At 50.0% G+C, this 12887-nt stretch overlaps 1 protein-coding gene across 1 annotated transcript; it reads left to right on the top strand.

Annotated features, from left to right (window-relative positions):
- The first annotated feature begins 2586 nt into the window (after positions 1 to 2586).
- SLC48A1 (solute carrier family 48 member 1) lies at positions 2587 to 10708 on the top strand. The gene is made up of 3 exons (XM_007937896.2): positions 2587 to 2722; positions 9371 to 9538; positions 10572 to 10708. The coding sequence occupies exons 1-3, from the start codon at positions 2587 to 2589 to the stop codon at positions 10706 to 10708; spliced, it is 441 nt and encodes a 146-aa protein (XP_007936087.1).
- The last annotated feature ends 2179 nt before the right edge of the window (positions 10709 to 12887 follow it).

Below are 12887 nucleotides of genomic sequence, written 5' to 3'. Positions count from 1 at the left end.
CCGTAGTGATACTGCCTCGGAAACCCAAGGAGGGGTCGCTATGAGTCGGGTTTGACTCGACGGCACATAACAACAACAACAACAATGGCTGATGATCATGAACATTTTTCATTTGTTTGTCGGCTGCCTGAATAGCCTCTATGGTGAAATGTTTATTCATGCCTTCTGCTTATTTTTAAATTGGATTGTCTTTTTGTTGTTGAGGTGTTGGAGTTTTCTGTAAATTTTAGAGATAAGTCCCTTGTCAGATATGTCTTTGCTGAATATTTTTTCCCAATCTGTAGGTTCTCTTTTTATTCTTTTGGAGAAAGCTTTTCAAGCATATAAATTTTTAAATTTTAGAAGGTCCCATTCATCTAGTTTATCTTCTGCTGTTTGTGCATTTTGGGTTATGCTTTACAGTTATGCCATAAATTAGGGCTCCTAAAATTCCCCCTATTTTTTCCTTGAGGAACATTATAGTTTTAAGTTTCACATTTAAGTCTTGGATCCATCTGGAGTTACTTTTTGTGTATGGTGTGAGGAATAGATCTTGTTTCATTTTTCTGCAAATGGATATCCTGTTTTGCCACTACCATTTGTTGAAGAGACGATCTCTTCCCCATGTAATGGATTTCAGCCCTTTGTCAAAAATCAGCTGACCATTTGTTGATCAGTCTATTTCTGGGATCTCAGTTCTGTTCCACTGATCTATGTGTCTGTCATTGTACCAATACCAAGCTGTTTTGACCACTATGGCTGTATAGTAGGTTTTGACTTCCAGGAGTGTGAGATCTCCTATTTTATTCTTCTTTTTCAATAGTGCTTTGTTTATCTAAGGTCTCTTAGTCTTGGAAATCTTCTGAGGCAGTTCTACTCTGTCCATTAAGGTTGCTATAAGTCAGAATTGACTCAACCGCAGTGGGTTTGGTTTTGGTTTGAAATGACTGATGGAGGAGTCATGGTGGCACAATGGTTAAGCTGGCCTTGCTAGCTAGCTGAAAGGCCAGCAGTTTGAACCTATCAGTTGCTTTGAGGGAGAAAAGACCTGGCAGTCTGCTCCCATAAAGATTACAGCCTAGGTAACTCAATAGGGCAGTTCTATTTTGTCAGAATCAACTTGATGGCACACAATGGCTAATGACATGAACATCTTTTCATATGTTTCTTGGGCATTTATAGTTCTTCTTGGTGAAATGTCTGTTCAAAGCCTTTGCCCAGTTTTTTTTTTTCAGTTGGGTTGCTTGTCTCTTGTTATTAAGTCCCATGAGTTCTTTATATATTCTGGATATTAAACCATTATCAGATATATCGCAAAAAGCAAACCCACTGCCATAGAGTCGATTTCGACTCATAGTGACCCCCAAAGGGTTTCCAAGGCTGTAAATCTTTACAGAAGTAAATTGCCTCATCTTCCTCCCATGGAGCAGCTGATGGGTTTGAACCACCCACCTTCTGATTAGCAGCCAAATACCTTACCCATTGCAACACCAGATAGATACATTGTTGTTGTTGATATGTACCATTGAATCGGACCCAACTCTTAGTGACCCCTTCTTGGGTTTCTGAGGCAGTATCACTAGGGAAGTAGAGTGCCCAACCTTTCTTCCGAGGAGTGGCTGGTGGGCTTGAACCGCCAGCCTTCTGGTTAGCAATCTAGTGCCTTAGGCACTATGCTACCAGATATATAGCTCCCCAAAAGTTTCTCCCAATCTGTAGCTTGTCTCCTTACTTTATTGATAAAGTCCTTTGATGAAAAAAGTCTTTAATTTTTATGAACTCCCATTACCTATTTTGCCTTTTGTTGATTGTGTTTTCAGTGTCGTCTAAAAATCCATTTTAAAGCATGACCTCTATGTTTTCTTCTAAGAGTTCTATGCTTTTAGTTCTTACATTTAGGCACTTGGTCCATTTTGAGTTAGCTTTTGTATATGGTGTGAGGTATCGGTACAGGTTCATTCTTTTGCTTATGGAAATCCAGTTGTTCCAGCACCACTGATAAAAAAGACTAGTCTTTCTCTGCTGAATGGACTTATTTAGCACCCTTGCCGAAAATCAATTGACCTTAGACTCATGGGTTTATTTTTGGACTCTCAATTCGATTCCATTGGTCATATATCTATCCTGATAATTATGCCTTGGTTTTTAATGAGAAGTTTAAAGAGTAATTTAAATCTTAAAATTTAAACAAGAATGTGCCTACTATTTAGAAATAAAAATCTAAAAATAATTACCGCAAGTTTTTGTATAAATGCATATTCCTGTGCCCCAACCAAGACCTAAATATCTTAATACAGTAAACCTGGGGATGAGCCCAGAAATCTGCCTCTCTTTTTTTATTTTTTTAACGAGCATCCTCCCAAAAGATCAGGCCGACACGGACCTCATTTTAAGAGGCACCAGAAGTGCTGTCAGGAGTGCTGTCAGTCCCGGGCGTAGGCGGCCTCCGGCCAGATGGGGGCGCTATGCCGGCGGCTCCGGGGGCGGGCCGGGGGCGGAGCGCAGGCGGTCGGCTGCTCAGGGATCCCGGCTCCGGGCCCTGCACCTGTGACTCTCGGCTGAGCCGCGGCAGCGCTCGCCCGCCGCCCGCCGGGTGTCCGCAGTCCCATGGCCCCGTCCCGGCTGCAGCTCGGCCTCCGCGCCGCCTACTCCGGCATCTGCTCCATGGCCGGCTTCTCCATCTTCCTCGTCTGGACAGTCGTCTACAGACAGCCGGGGACCGCGGCCATGGGGGGACTCGCAGGTACCCACTGAGGGCGCGCTGGGGGCGCTAGATCCCAGCGCCCGGCCTGAGGAGGGCGCGCGGCTGCCGGGAGGACGCTGTCAGCTGCTCCCTGAGGCGTTTCCCCGGGGAGCGGGTGGGATATTTACCCAAACCGTCCGTGGGCAACGCAGGCCCGGCTGGCCCGGGCTTCTGGGCATTCTCTGGTTTCCTCTGTGACCTAGGCGCGTCCCCGGGGCGCCCACGTCCCCCTTCTGCCATTTGCACAAACCTGCAGCGTTGTCAGCCTCCTCGGCCCCCTCCTCATCACACTGCCGGCGGGGTTATCTTGTCTCCGCACCCTTCTGTCGGCCCCCTCCGAACAGTTCCCCCATTATGCCGTTCTCTCTGAGCGCCCACTTCTCCAACATCCCCTTACACGACTAGGTGTGAAGACCCCCCTACACACACACACACACACACACACTCCCCCTTCCTCTCCCCCCGTTCTGGGGGAATCCCTGCTCCTCCAGCTCTCCTTCCCCCGGAGGCTGGATGAGAGCAGGGAAAGAGACTAAATGGGAAGGGAGCAGCACCAAGAGGGGGTTCCTTCTGGAAGCCTATCTGCCTCTTTGAAGTGGGCACTCCCCAGCGGAGCCCTCAACGCAGTCCAAGAGGACTGCCTGCGGTGGGAATCTGACAGAAACTGGAATCCTTCTTCGCACCCACATTGGTGTCTCTTTGCCACCCACCCTTCTGCTGCGGCTGCTGGGCTGGGATCGCTAAACCCTGCTGACAGCCCTTTCTGTGCCTTAAGGAGGGGCCGGGAGGCGGGTGCTAGAATGAAAACATCAGTGTGTTGCTGGAAGGAGGGCCAGTGCTTGCCACTGCCCTGGACTTGCTGTGCTCCCTTTTGAGCAAGCCATTTCATCTTTTCTGCTGTAGACTTGGTATGAGGATAACAACTATTTTTACTTGCTAACACTTTTGTTTTGTTAATGCTTTCTATGTGCCAGGCAATGTTTAAGCAATTTGTTTTCATGATCTCATTTAATCCCTACATTCACACTATGAAACAAGCATTATTGTGCCTATTTTATAAATGAGGAAACAAGGCCTAGAGTAAATAAGAGACATTAAATAATACATGTGGGGAAAGCACTTTGGAAAGAAAAGTGCATGTAAAGATAATACTTTTACATATGATGATTTTATTCCATTATTAACAGTCTCTGCCAGAAGGACCCTAAATGGACTAAATAAAAATAACTAGGTTTACTTATTGCCACCAAGCTTACTGAGCTCCATCTGTGGGTGGAGAAAGAATGGGAGGTGGGGTTTCTGCCTTATAACAGGGGCATGGCCACCCCCTAAGCAAAGACAAGCAAAGCACTGGGGGTCGCCTAGGAAGGGTAGGAGGGGACTCTGGCTGGAATGTTCCTGTGTCACACCACCTCTGGGTTCTTATCCTTCCTGGGTTCCTGGGGACAGCCAGCCCATCTCTGCTCGGTTGTCTGCAGATGCCTGCCCGTTTTCCCTCAGCACCCCTATTACCCACCGTCAAGGTTCACTTCTCCTAGCACCTTTTTTCCTGTTTCCTATTGGCACTGCTGCTTTACCATTTGGAAGGAGGTGTGTGCAGCCCAGCCCCATGTGGCTTCATAAGGCCTGAGATAAAAGTGATGGTTGGGGGTGAGGAAGGAGGGCCAACCCTGGGATCAGAGCTGGGTGTGTTAGAGTCTGGTGGAGGTGGAGGTGAGCCCTTTGTAGCTAAGTAACCTTGGGCACATCACTGGGTCTCAGTTTCCTTATCTGTAAAGAGTGGTAGGTGATGTCACTGAAAGAGATGATCTCTAAGACTTTACTCTAGGTCTGAAATTGTGCAGTTCTGGTGTCTGCTCTCTTAATCTTTCACCTCCAGCTGTCTGTTAGAGGGCTATGGAAAAGGCCCTCTGGCTTGAACTCCAGGGAGTCCCCTGGGGTTTCCACCTGACCCAGACTCTGCCCTCTCTCCCTCCGGGACTTCCCTCAGCCTCTGAGGTTGGCCAGCTGTGGAGCCGCCTGCAGGGAGAGGCGCGAGGACAGCTACCAGCTGGAGCCCTGGCACCTCCCTGACAGTTCTGACAACTGAGAACCAGAAGATGGCCATGGAAGAGAGAAAACTGCTTGGGGCAGGTAGCGGGTAGCACCAGGGCAGGGCCTCTGTCTTGCACTCTTTCCACACTGAGTGGCTTCCAAGACACAGTCTGTAACCCGTCAGCCTTCTTCCTCTTTAGGGGGTGAAATGTCAGTGGCTTTGCTGACTTGTAAGCACCCTACTTCTGACTTGGCATTTTCTAGCCTAGAAACTGCTGAGTCACTGGTGGGCCACCCCCACGTGCTCCCTTCTGCCGTGTGTGAGACCAGGCAGGATCTGGTCAGGGGTGAGAAGAGAGTTCATGGGAATGGATACACTCTCCAGCCCTGGTGGGTATCTGGGAGGAAGTGGCTTGAAGGAAAGACAGTCGGGAAAAGGCTAGTTTTCCTGAAGAGACATGGATTGGACCTTCTAGTCTGGCTTTGCTGCAGGAACTATGTGGAAAACACACAGGGTATATTTTTTAAAAAAAAAAATATTGTGATTTGAGTGAAAGTTTATAGAGCAAATTCATATTCCATACAGCAGTTCATACACATTTTGTTTCATGACATTGACTGCAGTTATCCACAATGTTACAGGTCTCTTCCCATTTCTTCCCTGTAGTTACCTCTTTCCTGTGCCCTTCCCTCCCGTGCAAAATACACACAGATTCTTGCTTTAGGTCTAATAGACCAAGGAAAGAAAGAAAGAAAACAACAATATAAACCTCGGTGTTTGAGCAAGAAGTGCACTGGAGCTCTGGGCCTTGCCTTCCCTGAGGGAGGAGTGGAGGGCTGGGGTGTGAGAACTTAGTAGGACCCTGCCCCAGGCATTGTGTCCTGCTGGTCTGCACTCACCCTGTGGGCTCCTGGGGGTTCTCCTGTTTTCTTACCTCCAACCCAGTTGCTAGGAGTACTTTCACTGGCCAACCCTGTGCTTTGCTTGTCAGCTGGGAGCCCAGAGGCAGAGCTAGCCCTGCTTTTTGGAGCAGGCAGGGTGGTGTGAAGAGGAGATCTACCTCTGGGCATGTGGCCATGGCTGGGACCTGGCCATTCTGCCCTGACTTGTGCAACCCAGGTGTGCTGGCTTCCCAGAGTGTCCTAGTGAAGGAGTGGAAGGGGACCAGTGTGTACCTTGGGTGGAGTTGGTCAGGGAGGTCTGTCTTCCAAGGATAGTGGTGGGAACCTGGGGGGCAGTGGGCCTGCTTCCAGACTTGTCACATGTTTGTTGGGAGGTTAGGACTGGAGTTAGGGTTATGGGAGACGAAGGCTGGGTTAATGTCATCTTCCTTTTCCTCCTGTTCTCAGCCCTTTTGGGTAGGTGTGTGTCTGTGGGTGGGTGTTTTGAGGACATTGCTGAAGCATGCATGGACAGTGGACTAAAAGATGGCATCTTCACTAGTCCTCATTTTAAGCAGTTTCTAACCCAAAAATGCTGAGTCATAGAGGGATTGCTCTGAGCTCCTTCTTTTTCTCCATGCCGGCTTCTTGAAGCTTTAAGTAGGAAAGGATCTTAGAACTCATCTGATCTACCTAGGCAGACAGCATGTGGACCTATCCCAGACAGGGGGCCATCTGACTTCCTGGAATGGGCAGTGGCAGTAAGCCTTCTTCCTAGGGCCCTTTAAGAAATCAGATGAAAACTCGGATGCATGTGAGAGGAATGGGAAAGAATTCTGGGAAAGGCGGCCAACATGAAATCTGGATTACATAAGATTTAAAAAGAGGCTGTGGGATTTTTATTCTGTCCTCCTCTGGTCAGCTCGGTGGAGAGATGCTTGTCTTGCCTCACCTTGATCTTAGATGGAGCAACACTGGTCGCAGGCCTTTAGCCCCTGAGGAAGGTTGGGGGTGGGCAGGGGCAAAACTAGAGAATGTGGGTCAAGCAGGGTGAGGAGGACAAGCTGTGGGCCTCTGCCCTCATTGGGAGGGAACCCTGGATTCTGTGAGCACCCAGCCTGGCAGAGATACTTGAGCTCACTATTTCTTTCTTTCTTTTTTCAATTTTTATTGTGATTTGGGGGAGCTCTGGTGGCATAGTGCCCAAGACATTTGCCTGCTAACCAAAAGGTTGGTGGTTCAAACTTAGCAGCCACTCCTAGGAAGGAAGGTTGGGCGATCTACTTCCGTAGTGATACTGCCTCAGAAACCCAAGGAGGGGTCGCTATGAGTTGGATCCGACTCCACAGCAGTGAGCTTGGTTTGGTTTTATTGTGATTTGGGTAAAAGTTTACAGAGCAAATTCATTTACCATACAGCAGTTCATACACATTTTGTTTCATGACATTGACTGCAGTTCCCCACAATGTAACAGCTCTCTTCCCACTTCCTCCATGTGGTTACTTCTTCCCTGTGTCCTTCTTTCCTATGCATTGCTGCCCCCACCCCCACCCCCCAACCGCTATCTCCATGTGCCAACACTGCCCTTCTGTTCTCCCGTGATTGATCGCTTCAAGTAGTGTATCTACCTAATGTAAATGTTCACCCCATATGCCTGTCTGTTGTTTAGCTGGAAGCCACAGGAGTGAGTTCTGAAGGGTACCTAGGGGCCATAGTCTCGGGGGTGCTCACCATTCCTAGATGTGGAAATGCCGAGGCTCTGGGAGCTACAACCCAGCAGCACCAGGCCCTGGCTTCCAGGCTCGTGGTTTTCTCTCTCTTGCCAAGCTGCCCAGTTGTGACTGCTTCTGAGCTGGTAACCAGAGCATAGCTCTGTGATGATACTCCGCCTGCCTATTTTTTTTTCAACTGAAGAAAAAAATTATGAATGATTTCAGGCATATAAAAAAAGGATAGATGGTTTAACACTGACACTTACCACCCAGCCTAAGAAATAAGGTACCAACTGATTGAGTCAACGTGCCCTCCCCACCCCCATTTCCCTATCAACTTCCTTTCCTTCTCTCCCTTGCCAGAGATAACCACTTTCCCTAAGCTGATGCTTATCCTCCCTGTGCACATTTTGAAAGCTGCATCACGTGTCAGAAACACAGGAGCATGTGTAGCTCCATCTTTGAAAGATCTCCTGACTCCTGGGGTCTCTAGCTTATGTGACCCACACTCTGTGGGCCAACAGGCTGAGAGCTTGCAGCTGGCTCTGTCAATTTCCTCATTCCCTCCTTGCTGGGGACTCTGCGGCCCTGCTCCGGACCCTTGCCAATGGAATTGATATTTGTTCCAGCCTTCGGGCTGTGACAGCAGGCACTGCCTGACACAGAGGGCGCTCATTGTATTGGCTGAGTGGCAGCTGGCATCCTAGAAAAGGTGTCCAACCAGGCCTGGAGGACCAGCCCAGGGAAGGGCTTGCGGTGTCTAGCCTGCCATTTACCAAAAACTGGAGGGAGTGGCATGGGGTCTGACCACGAGCAAGAAGGAGGCCACTTGGGTCGTGGGTGGCCCTGGGGTCCTCATATCTGGCCATGTGTCAAGGCTGGGCCTGTCTGTCCTGCAAGAACAGTGGAGGGAGTTTGGGAAGAGCCATGCTGCTTGAAAGCTTGGCCACAGGCCTTGAGAGAGTCGACTGTGACATTCTGGACCCTGAGGGGCATCCAGGGTGGAAGGACTGCTTCCCAGCATCCGTGGCCCTCAGGGTAGATAGTGGGAAGTCCCTGGAAAGCAGGCTAGACTGCAGCTGTTCTCAGACTTTGTAGTTTCAGGACCCCTATACATTCTTGAGGAGCTCTAGTGGCATAGTGGCATAGTGCCTTAGGCATTTGACTGCTAACCAGAAGGCTGGCAGTTCAAACCCACCAGCCACTCCTTAGAAGGAAGACTGGACAATCTTCCGTAAAGGTACCACCTTGGAAGCCCAAGGAGGGGTTGCTATGAGTTGGAATCTCCATGGCAGTGAATTTGGTGGGGGTTTTTTTATACACTCTTGAGAAAGTGAAACTCTGAAGACATTTTGTTTGTATGGGTTCTATCTATTGATATGTACTGTATTAGAGATAAAAACTGAGAACATTTTTAAATGTTTTGAATTAATATTAAAAATAATATTATGCTAACATAAATAACATTTTTGTATGAGATATTGATATTTGCCAAGACAAAAAAATTAGGGAGAACAGTGGCATGTGTTTGCAAAGCTCTTTAATGTTTGCTTTAACAGAAGACAGCTAGATTCTCTTATCTGTTTCTGCACACAAGTCATTGTGATCTCACGTGTCCTGTGGCCTGCAGAAAATGCCACTATGCAGTCATGAGAAGATCAGTAAAAAAGCCAATATATTAGTACAGTGAAACCTGTGAGAGCCAGAACTTTGAAGGGACTGCCTTGTTTTTCCAGGCCTCACAAGTTTTCCATCTTTGACAGGGTGCAGTCTTACCACATTTCTATTGCTACTTTTTGTGGAAGATATTTGTGTTTTCCTTCTCTGACAGGGTTCCACCTTTTGGCTTTGGAAGATTTGCTGTATTATTATGCAAATAGGTCAGACCTAGTAGATTCCCTCCACCCTGGGTCATTGAGCCAAAGGTGGGCATGAAAAGGGGCTGTTTGGAGGAGGAAGAACCTGCAGCCTGGCGGGATCGATGGCCAGGGTCCCTCACTGACTGAGCGTGTCTCCACAGGTGTGCTGGCACTCTGGGTCCTGGTGACACACGTGATGTACATGCAAGATTACTGGAGGACCTGGCTCAAGGGGCTGCGTGGCTTCTTCTTCGTGGGTGTCCTCTTCTCAGCTGTCTCCATCGCTGCCTTCTGTACCTTCCTTGTGCTGGCCATCACGCGACACCAGAGTGAGGGCCATTCCAGGGAGGGTATGGGAGGGCTTGCTGGCTGGGAACAGGCAATTTAGGAGTAAACCAAAAACCAAACCCATTGTCATTGAGTCAATTCCAATTCATAGCAACCCTACAGGACAGAATAGAACTGCCCCCAGAGGGTTTCCAAGGCTGTAATCTTTATGGAAGCAAACAGCCACATCTTTCTCTCATGGGGCAGCTGGTGAGTTCAAACCTCCAACCTTTCAGTTAGCAGCCTAGAGCTTAGCCACTGCGCCACCAGGGCTCCTTGACTTAGGAGTAGACCCTGGAATTCCAGTCCTAGTTCCACAGCTTTCCTCCAGCAACTAGACAGATCACTTACCCTCTCATCATTAAAACAGCAAAGTGAAAGTGCCTACCCCTTGTGGTTGGGAGGATTCAGTGAAATGTGTGTGATGTGTTCAGCACAGTATGCGACACCTGTAAGCACCCATAAGTGACAGCAATACCAGTTAGTATTTCTGCCCAGTTCTGGGGTGGGAGCGCCCTCTGGTGGCTGTGACCAGGAAGTAAACAGAGGCCCCTCTCCTTTTCCCTAGCGGAAAAACCGAAAGACTAAACTCGCTGTGGAGCCCTCCTTGGGTTTCTGGGGCGGTATCTCTATGGAAGTAGATTGCCCAGTCTTCCTTCCAAGGAATGGCTGGTGGGTTTGAACCACCAGCCTTCTGGTTAGCAGTCAAATGCCTTAGACTTAGGCCACCAGAGCTCCCTTCTAGTGAGTGTAATGCTAAAACAAGCTGGCAGTGGCCTAGGTTAAATGTTGCAAAAGCAAGTATATTTGATACAGACCTGTGATTGACCAGTCCTGACCTTCTCCCATCCCCATTATCTCTAGTTCCCCTGCCTGTCTCCCTCTAAACCCTGGGATGCTCTAAAACCTCTATCACATGCAGGTCTTGCTGTAGGATCAGTTCAGCTAACCAGTGTTGCAGGGATGTTGAGTGGCAGTGGGCTTGTAGCCTGGTAAGGCCTTCCTGAGTCAAGGTCTGGGCTCTTTTCCCCACAGGCCTCACAGACCCCAACAGCTACTACCTCTCCTGCGTCTGGAGCTTCATTTCCTTCAAGTGGGCCTTCCTGCTCAGCCTCTACGCTCACTGCTACCGGGCTGATTTTGCAGACATCAGCATCCTCAGTGATTTCTGACCCAGGGGTGAGGTCTCCGCACCCTGGGGTTCCTCAGGACCTGGACTCAGCCTCTGAGACATCGGGTGGGCCTGCCCCACACCCTGGGGACCACAGAACTGTGGCAGAACATACACAGCAGGAGGAATGTGGCCCCCTGGAAGCTGCCCTAGCCCCCTTTGGGGGGGACCCAGGTGTGGAAGAAAGGGAGGCCTGCCATGTTGCTCATCAGCCTGGCTGGAAGGCAGCTTTAGACCTTTTCAAATTGATCTATTTTCTTAGCACTTGGTGAGGAATCTTTGCAGGCAGGGCCAAGGCCTCCAAGCCTTGATCTCTGCCTGGTTTCAGGGGGCAGGCTGTTTGGTCTCTGCTGCCCTAGGCCCTTTCCCTGAGGCCAGGGCGACAACCTGGGCAGGCCAGAGTAAGTATGGCATCTCTAGTAGACACTTCTCACCCCACTCCACCCCAGCATCCCCACCCTGTTGTCTCCCAAAGGTCAGGTCGATTAACTCATGGGGCAAAGAATGGCAACATTTGATTCTCCCCGCAGTTTGGGGAGTTGGGCAGAGGGTTGAGTGCCCCTCCTCCCACCCTGTCCCACCCAGAGCTGGTCTCCCATGTCTGTGCTAGGGCCAGGCGGTCATCTGTTGCTACTCTCTCTCACATACCTTATACCCCACACACCCCAGAGCAGGACTCAACAAGGACAGGTTAAGGTTCGGAAACAGGCTTCTGCCTCCGGAAGGGCTTTGAGGGGAGGGGCCGCATGGTGCAAGCTGGAAGGAGCCCCCAGGCCTGTGCCCAGGCACCTCCAGCTGTTTCTTCCGACTTCTCATACCTGCCCCCCCTGTGCCCAACCACCCCAGCCATGATACCTTCTTGCCCACTCCAGCCCCTGCTCACTGACCTCCCCATACAGCTTTCATCTTTTTAAAATCTCCCTTCTGAAGGACAAAATCTGCATTTCTGCCCACACACTGGCCCCAGGGCTCCCTTCACTTGGGAGGGAAGGGCTATTGTTAAATCCGTCTTTTCAAGTTAGGTTGCCATTTTGCACGATCTGCACCACCACCACCCCCCCAGCTCTTTGCCTTATCTGTGTCACTGTCACTTTAGCAGAAATACAGAGGTGGTTTGTATCAGCTAGCCTCTGGTTGTTTCTTGTCAGGTGGGAATCTTGGGGGAAGGGGGATGTCTGTGGGGGTGTTGATGGGGGTGGGAGTTCCCTAGCTATCTGATTAGTCACTTCCCTAGCCCAGACTGTGCCTTGGGGTGGGGGGGTGTAACGGGATGTGTGTGTCAGTGTCTCAAGTCCTTTTGGCATGGAGAAGCCACTAGTTCAGTCTCCCCTTCTGGCTCGCAGCAGCCCCCCACACACTGGGATGAGGATGCCCATGGCCACAGCAACCCCCGTGGGATTTAATGTCCCTCACCCAGAAATGGCCAGGGCAGATGGAATGAGGACCAGAACCAGGCTACCTCTTCCTTTCACACTTCCAGGCTGCACGGCCAGGGGCCAGGTCTAACTTAAGGTAATGAGGCTAGAAGGACTGATAAAGGCAGGCACTGGCAGCCTGGGGCCTTCCTCTTTGCTTGTCTGGGCCTGCTACCTCACCCATTCTTTTAGGCTCAGCATATACTTTAAAAGTCATGGCACATTAGAGCAGGAAGGAACTATAAACAATGCCTATTTCTAGAGCCTTTTACTGAACAGAGGCCCCAGGAGACAATGTGACTTACCTGAGCTCCCAGCTGGGAATTAAACCCAGGTATAGGAGGGGTCACTATGAGTCAGGTCAGACTCAGTGGCACATAACAACAACAACAACATCTGATTCACAGCTCTCTGGGGATGCCGGAGTAAGCCAGGCTTAAGCATCTGTGCCCCCCGCCCCACATAACACACACCTGGGCTGGGTCCTCTGTGCCAACCCTGTCTATGGACTCAGCCCAGAGCTGCCTCCTCTCCATTACCTTGAGCAGAGGCAGGCAAGGGCAGTGTGTGTGCGTGGGGGGGTGGTATTCAGATTCTTCCTGTGGGGCAGCTCCAAGGAAGGGCAAGGTGCTAGAGAGGGGCCTGTATCTCAGCCCACCCGTCCCTTCTCCACACTGACTCAGGCACACTGCTTGCTGTACAGCTGGTTGCCCATGTGCACACCAACTCCACATCCCCGGGGCCCTTGTTACTTGCACTTTTACA

This window comes from Orycteropus afer, unplaced genomic scaffold (assembly GCF_000298275.1).
Source record: "Orycteropus afer afer isolate SDZICR_OR568_19922 unplaced genomic scaffold, OryAfe1.0 scaffold00045, whole genome shotgun sequence".
In the NCBI taxonomy this organism is placed as follows: domain Eukaryota; kingdom Metazoa; phylum Chordata; class Mammalia; order Tubulidentata; family Orycteropodidae; genus Orycteropus; species Orycteropus afer.
The sequence above is the reverse complement of the archived record's forward strand: the minus strand, read 5'-3'. Positions and strand labels throughout refer to the sequence as shown.

Bases quoted from the DNA above. Each gene is read 5' to 3' on its own strand.
- SLC48A1 (XM_007937896.2), top strand. From the start codon at position 2,587: ATGGCCCCGTCCCGGCTGCAGCTCGGCCTCCGCGCCGCCTACTCCGGC. The intron at 2,723-9,370 runs GTACCCACTGAG...GTGTCTCCACAG, and splicing joins GGCCATGGGGGGACTCGCAG to GTGTGCTGGCACTCTGGGTC. The intron at 9,539-10,571 runs GTGAGGGCCATT...TTTTCCCCACAG, and splicing joins GGCCATCACGCGACACCAGA to GCCTCACAGACCCCAACAGC.